We start from the raw sequence: 7,560 nt of genomic DNA on the forward strand, positions 1-7,560 counted from the left end.
CACAACTGCATGGCTGAAACAACAGAAATGTATTCTCTCTTATTTCTGGAGGCCAAGTGTCTGAGAGCAAGCTGTGGGCAGGCTTGGTTCTTCTGGGTTGGCAGGGAGAATCTGTTCCAGGCTTCTGTCCTGAATTGTGTTGGTTTGCTGGGAAACTTTGGTGTTCCTTGGCTTTTGGAAACAGCTCCTCCATCTCTACCTTTACCTTCATTTGGCATTCTGCCTGTGTGCATGTCTGTCTAAATTTCCCCTTTGCATAAGGACACTAGCCATATTGGATCAGAGGCTCACTCGCCTCCTGCGTGACCTCATCTTGATTGCATCTGCAAAACTCTCTTCCAAAGAAAGGCACATTCTGAAGCCCTACAGGTCAGAGCTTCAACACGTCCATTTATTTGAAGACACAACTCAACCCAAAACAAGACCCATCCCTAGTGTCTTACCAGTGGTGCTGTAGAGGGAGGCCTGGCAGGGCTGACATCCCAGAACCTCAGGGAAAAGTGAAAATAGCACAGAGAGGTCCAAGAGGTGGCTCAAGGAAGGGAATTAGGAAGGGAGTTTTGAGGTGCATGTTAGAAAAAGTCTAGGTTTCCTTGAAGACTATTGGTAGAAATTTGGACATTAAAGGTGATCCTGGTGGGGGCTCAGAAAGAAAGAGGAGAGCTGTAGAGAAAACGTCTGTCATCTCAGAGAATACATAAATTATCATAAACAGAATGTTGCTAGAAATGTGAATGTTAGAGATGCCTCTGGTAAGCCCCCAGAGGTGGAAGATTCTGTTCAGGTGGAAGACTCTGAGGTGGGCCATGAATACTGCCTAGGATGTGGAGGGTTGACAATGGGTTGACAATCCTGCTCAGAAAATCCCAGGAAAAAGGATGTAAATGGGGAGAAGAGGAGGGTCACCCAGTGTTTGGGAAAGCAGGGTGTCAGGTTCCGCCCCAAGGGAGAAGGGAAGGAGGATGGGGCCACCGCCACACCGGATGACCTTGTGTACCAGGCTGAAGAACGGCAACACCTGGCCCCACCTGAGCAGTGACAGTCAGTGTGGTGGTGGGAAGACATGGGTGGAGGCAGGGGGTGAGTAGAAGGTTAGACTAAGACGGAGCACCGGGGGCCACCAGGGACCCAGGCAAGACCTCTGCACTCGCTCAGCTGCCCTGGGTACCCAGGTCTCCAGGAAAGTGAGGCTGAGAGCCAAGCCCAGCAGGCAGCCACACATTCTGGGACCTGCCACCCTACAGCCTGCTGTCCATGAGTAACACCCCTTACAAGGGGCCAGGCCAGCTCACGGGTTTGTCCCAGGTAGCAAAGCCCCTGGGGCCAGGTATCAGGGAGAGGAGGATCCAATCCCACCAGCTCCTCTGGAGCCACTCAGAGGACCAGACGCATGGCCCTCCACAGGGACCCCATGGTCCCTGCAGGGCAGCTGAGGACCCACAGCTGGAGGCCTGGGCAGGGGGGCCACACAGCCCTAGGCCCATTACTCCCAGGCTTGAGGGCTCCTCCTCCCCTCAGGGGCCCAAGGGAAGTGGTTCCCAGATAGACTGGGGGTAGCAGGGAAGGTAGAGGTCCCAGGAATGCCCAGGGGGTACCAAAGCCTCTGGAGGGAAGACCTCTCCCTTCTAAGGGCTCCCAGCAACAGCAGCCCAGTGTCCACAAAGCCACGGGTCCCACTCAGTGATGCTGACAGGAGCGGCAGTCGGGACACTCGTGTGCACAGGCCACTTGGCCAGCCCTGCTCACCCCGGGAACTCTTCCTGGACCCCTTCTCCCCGGCTCCCCTGCCATTCTGCTGCCAGGGTCCTCTGCCCGGCCCTACCCCTTGTCCTCAGAGCCTCCAGCCTCAGACTCCCACTGTGTCTGTCTTCCAGTGTCCACCAAGGCTCCAGACGTGTTCCTCATCGCATCAGCGTGTGAACTCCCGAAGGATAACAGCCCTGTGGTCCTGGCATGCCTGATAACTGGGTACAACCCAAAGTCCGTGACTGTCACCTGGCACCTGGGGACACAGATCCAGGACCAGATTATGTTCCCTGAGACAGAGAGACAGGGCAGCTACACAACAAGCAGCCAGCTCGCCACCCCACCCCTCTCCCAGCGGCACCAAGGCGAGTACAAATGCAGCGTCGAGCATATCCCCAGCAATACAAACACGGAGAAGACCTTCCGCTGGCCAGGTAGGTAGCACCGGAGATCACCTAGAAGGGTCCCCTAGGACCCCCAGCACCTTCCACTCAGGGCCTGACCACAAAGACAGAAGCAAGGGCTGGGCTGTGAGGCAACCCCCAGCTCTGCCCTCAGGGTGTATCCTCCCCACTCACCCTGTATCCACCCCACTGGACCTCCCCATCTCGGTCCCTCTCCCTCAGCCCCTCTGCTCCCTCTCTCTGCAGCCCCATCTCCCAACATTCATATCCCTTTCCTTCCAGACCTTTCCCCCAGTATGCACGGAGGCAGCTTGCCCAGCAAAGGTGGCTGTTGAGTGAGCTTCCCACAGCCAAGCTCCCACCCCATGCTGTGGCCCCTCCCTTCTGCCTGCCTGGCTGCCTGTGCCGCCCACCTACCTGTCCACAACCCAGCCTCTGGTACATCCGTGCCCTCTGCCCTCACCCTCACCTGCACTGTTCCTTGGATTTCAGAGTCTCCAAAGGCACAGTACCCCTCAGGGCCCACTGCGCAGCCCCAAGCAGAGGGCGGCCTCTCCAAGGCAACCAGAACCCCGGCCACCACCAGGAACACAGGTGAGAAGCCCTCCCACTGCACCCCACCCCCACCCACCTGCTCATTCCTCAGCTGTCTCCTGCAGGCAGCCCTTCATAACTCCTTGTCTGAGTCTCCAAGTCACACTTTGGGTAAGGAAAGGGACACTGAACTGCCACCTCTAACAAACACCTACAGCCAGCCAGTCTGCGGGACAGCAGATGCCAGACAGCCAGCAGACTCCCAGAGCAGACCTGGGCAGGCTCCCTGGCCCATGGACCCAGCTCTACCTCGCTGAGCTGAGGCATGGGCTCTTAGTGCAGCCTCACATAGAGCCACCCTGATGAGGCAGTCTGGCTTGCAGACCCACAGGTCACTTGGGCTGCAGCAGTCCCTCCCCGTGACCCTCGCCTCCTGCCTGCCCCAGGCCTGGCTCTCTGCAAGTGCTGGGTCCTGATGGCCAGCCTGCTTCTCACCCTCACCCTGCCTGCCACCTCAGAATGGCAGAGGAAAGAGGGTCCTCACCAGGAACTTTATCTGAGAAGTCTGAGGCTTGTGACTCTGACCCACCTGAGATGTCCATGTGGCCGGGAGGACAGGTTCAGTGTTCGAGAGAACCCAGGTACGTGCCTGACCTTCTCTGAGTAGGGCAGGAGGCTGTTAGGAGAAGCAGCAGTAGGTGGGCTGGACCAACAGGCAGAATGACTATCCCTCACCCACCCTCTGGAGTGTGGGTCAAGCTCTGACAGGGGCATGGCACAGCCATGGTGGCCTCTGCCTGGATGAGTGGCCACGGTGCCCTCACCCTGAGCCAGAATCTGCCTCCACTCTGCAGGTGCAGAAATGCGACATTCCCATCTCTAAACGCACCAGGCTTGGGGCGGGTCAATCCGATGCAGGGAGATGGACACAGCACAGGGGTCCCATCTCTAAACGCACCTAGTTCCCAGGCTTGGGGCGGGTCAATCCGATGCAGGGAGATGGACACAGCACAGGGGCCAGAGCTTCCCGTGAGAAAGGTGAGGGCAGCTGCTCCCTGACCCAGGAATCTGCACTTGTCCCTCTCCACCCTCCTCATGGGCAGTGGAGACTCAGCAACAAAACAAGCTGAGTGCGCTGGCGACTAGCTCTAGCCCCCACCGCCTTGTCTGCTGGTGGAGGGGCCTTCCCCTGGGCAGCCCCCAAGAAGACGGCCAAGTGCTCTTACTCAGACCACAGCGCTACTTCCTGGCACCTCAATTTCCCACAACAACACGGGGTGCAGACAGGCGAGGGCCTCCTGCCCTGGGGCCTGGAGGGCATCCAGTTAAAGATGACCCTTCATGGGAGGCGCCTGAGATGTGCTGACCTCAGCAGCTGAGCCCTCAGGTCTGGTCTGCACTGCCCCACCTGGAGGACCCAATTGACCCAGACACAGCCAGGGTTACGGCATGACCCCGAGGACAGTGACCCACAGGCCAGATACAGCCAGGGCCTGTTTTGTGTGGCCTAGAAATGTCTTTACAGTTTTAGTGGGATGGAGGAGGAAGAGAAAGAGGGGAGGGAGAGAGAAAAACAGGGAAGAGGAAGAAGAGGAGTTCAATGCAGTCTCTACCAAAATTTCAATGACATTCTTCACAGAAGTGGAAAAGACCATCCTAACACACATATGTAGCCGCAGAAGACCCCTAAAGCCAAAACAATTTTGAGCAGAAAGAACAAGGCAGGAAACATCCCAGTACCTGAATTCAAAACATACTGTAAAGCAGTTGTAATCAAAACAGGATGGTACATCATAAAAATAGATACACAGACCCATGGAACAGACAAGCGAGCCCAGAAATAAATCTACATGTTTGCAGTCCATTGATTTTCAACAAAGGCACCAGGAAAACACAATGGGGAGGGGACAGTTTCCTCAACAAATAGTGCTGGGGAAACTGGATATCTGTGTGCAGACCAATGAAACTACACAAAAATCAATTGAAAACAGTCTAGGCCGGTGGCTCATGCCTGTAATCCCAGCACTTTGGGAGGCCAAGGCAAGGCGCATCACCTGAGGTCAGGAGTTTGAGACCAGCTTAGCCAACATGGCAAAACCCTGTCTCTACTAAAAATACAAAATTTAGCACATGGTGGCCCACACCTGTTATCCCAACTTTTCAGGAAGCTGAGGCAGGAGAATCACTTGAATCTGGGAGGTAGAGTTTGCAGGGAGCCAAGATTGTGCCACTGCATTCCAGCCTGGACAACAGAGTGAGACTGTGTCTCAAAAAGAAAAAAGAAAAGAAAAGAAAAGAAAACAGTCTAAAGGTTTAACTGAACAGATAAAGCTACTAGAAGAAAACGTAGGGGAAAACTCCATGACATTAGTCTGAGCAACAATTTTTGGATGTGATCCCAAAAGCTCAGGCACCCGAAGCAAAAATACACAAATGGGATTACGTCAAACTTCAAAGCTTCTGCACAGCAGAGGGAACAATCAACAGTGAAGACACAACCTATGGAATGGGAGAAAACTCTTTGCAAACCCTACAACTGAGAAGGAACTAATATCCAAAATGTATAAGGAACTCAACTACTCGGTACTAAGAAAACAAATAACTCAATTTAAAAATGGGTGAAGTATCTCAGTAGACATTTATGAAAAGAAGACCTTAATGGCCAACACATGCATGAAAAAGTGCTCAACCTCACTAACCCTCAGAGGAATTAAGATTAAAACCATAATGAGATATCACCTCACAGCTGTTAGGATTCCTGTCACCAAAAAGACAAAACATAAAATGTGTTTGTGGGGGTCTGGAGGAAACGAACCCTGGTGCACTGTTGGTGGGAATGTAATTAGTATGCCCATCTTGGAAAACTGTATGGAGGTTCCTCAGAAAACAAAACATGGAAGTACTGTCCCATCTGGTAATCCCACTGCTGGCGACATAGCCAAAGGGCAAGAAGTCACTATTTAGAAGAGACATCTGCATTCATGCTCATGGCAGCACCAGTAACAAAAGCCAAGATATGGAACCAACCTAAGCACCCTCAGCATATGCACGGGCAAAGAAAATGTGGTATGTATGGGGCGCAATGGAATACTACTCAGCCTTTAAAAAGAGCGAAATTCTGTCATTGGCAACAATGTAGGTGAACCTGAAGGGCATTTAGGCTAAGCGAAATAAGCCAGGCACAGAAAGAGCAATACTGCGTGATCGCACTTACATTTGGAATGTTAAAAAGGCAAACTCAGAGCCAGAGAGTAGAGAGGTGGGTGCCAGCGAGCAGGCACTGGTGACTGGGGAGATGTTGGTCAAAGGGCACAAAACTTCAGTTGGGAGGAATTAGTTCAGGACATTCCTTGTACATGGGGACTGTAGTTAGTAACAATGGATTGTATTCTTGAAAACCACTAAGAAAATAGATTTGAAGTGTTCTTGCCACAAAAAGTGACAAGTATGTGAGATAATGCATGGTCATTAGCTTGATTTAGCCATTCCACAATGTACACATATTTCAAACATTGTGTTGTACATGATAAACATATATAATTTTTGTCAATTAAAAACTTTTAGGAAGAAAAGAAGGAGGAGGAGAAAGAACAAGAGGGACAGACAAAGACCCCAGGTTTTTTCTGACCCCTGGGTTGTCAAAACACCTATGACCCAATAACTAGTTGGCCGTTGGCACCCTAAACTATAGAAGTGATTGCTGTTGTGTGGATGGGCCCTGAACACTTAGAAGCTCATGATCCCTGAGGACCCTCACGAGGACAGTCAGAGGCCCCCCGAACTCAGGGAGTACTGAGGAAGGAGCTCTTAGAAGCGTGGGGCCTCTCAAGCCCCTCAGAGGGCACTGCCACATGAGTCGGGGGCAGGCTGAGGAGGAGTCCCAGGCTCCACGGGCAGCCTCTGTGCCTCTGACCAGGGTGTCCCCCACACTGCCACCTCCCCAGTGCCCTCCACTAGCCACATCTGGCCAGAAGCTGGGGGGAGGAGAGCCCAGTGGTTAAGTCAGTCCCTGCAGGGAGACGGCACCAGAAAAAAACCTGGCCTGTGGATGACTCCCGGCCTGGCAGCCACGGAGCGGAGAGCTCTGGAAGCAACAAACGCCCAAGTCTGCTCAGGGAAGAGCCGGCAGCAGCCTTGGGGCCAGACAGTGACCAAGAGTGGCACCGCCCATGGCCCAACGGGTCTTTGCCCATGGACCCCCCAGCTCCTGGAGACAGGGTCGGTGCACCTGGCCACGCAGGCAGGCCCCACACTCACAGGGAGGCTGCTGTGGAGCTCTGTGCAGCGCCTGGGGCGGGAGCTGGCTGCTCTCCAGGGTCTGGCCACAGCTTCTCCTTTGGTCTCCCCTGCAGAGTGTCCAAGCCACACCCAGCCTCTGGGCCTCTACCTGCTGCCCCCGGCCCTGCAGGACCTGTGGTTCCGAGACAAAGCCACCTTCACCTGCTTCGTGGTGGGCAGTGACCTGCAGGATGCCCACCTGTCCTGGGAGGTGGCTGGGAAGGTCCCCAAAGGGGGCATGGAGGAGGGGCCACTGGAGCAGCACAGCAACGGCTCCCAGAGCCAGCACAGCCGCCTGGCCCTACCCAGGTCCTTGTGGAATGCGGGCACCTCCGTCACCTGCACACTGAACCATCCCAGCTTCCCATCCCAGAAGCTGATGGCGCTGAGAGAACCCGGTGAGGCTGGCTCCCAGGTGGGGAGATGAGGGTGCCCGCAGCCTGCCGACCCCCACGCCTACCCCAGCAGCACCCATCATCTTCCACAGGAAAGGAGAAAGGAGGCACCAGCACCCTGGCTGGCCCCGCTTCTCTCCCAGTGCCCCTGCGGCCGGAGCCCGACAGCCTCCCCGCCTCCCCGCAGCGCCCCTGCCGCCGGA

The 7,560-nt window shown here is 54.7% G+C and overlaps 1 gene segment (V, D, J or C); it reads left to right on the forward strand.

Moving 5' to 3' along the window:
- The first annotated feature begins 983 nt into the window (after nt 1-983).
- LOC108513238 (Ig delta chain C region-like) overlaps nt 984-7,560 on the forward strand; it is a 9,897-nt gene continuing 3,320 nt past the window's right edge. The window contains 5 exon segments of the C gene segment in view: nt 984-1,080; nt 1,519-1,713; nt 1,803-2,180; nt 2,643-2,744; nt 7,037-7,554. Coding sequence covers nt 984-1,080; nt 1,519-1,713; nt 1,803-2,180; nt 2,643-2,744; nt 7,037-7,554 — 1,290 coding nt within the window.

Source organism: Rhinopithecus bieti, unplaced genomic scaffold (assembly GCF_001698545.2).
Source record: "Rhinopithecus bieti isolate Rb0 unplaced genomic scaffold, ASM169854v2 scaffold_32455, whole genome shotgun sequence".
NCBI lineage: Eukaryota > Metazoa > Chordata > Mammalia > Primates > Cercopithecidae > Rhinopithecus > Rhinopithecus bieti.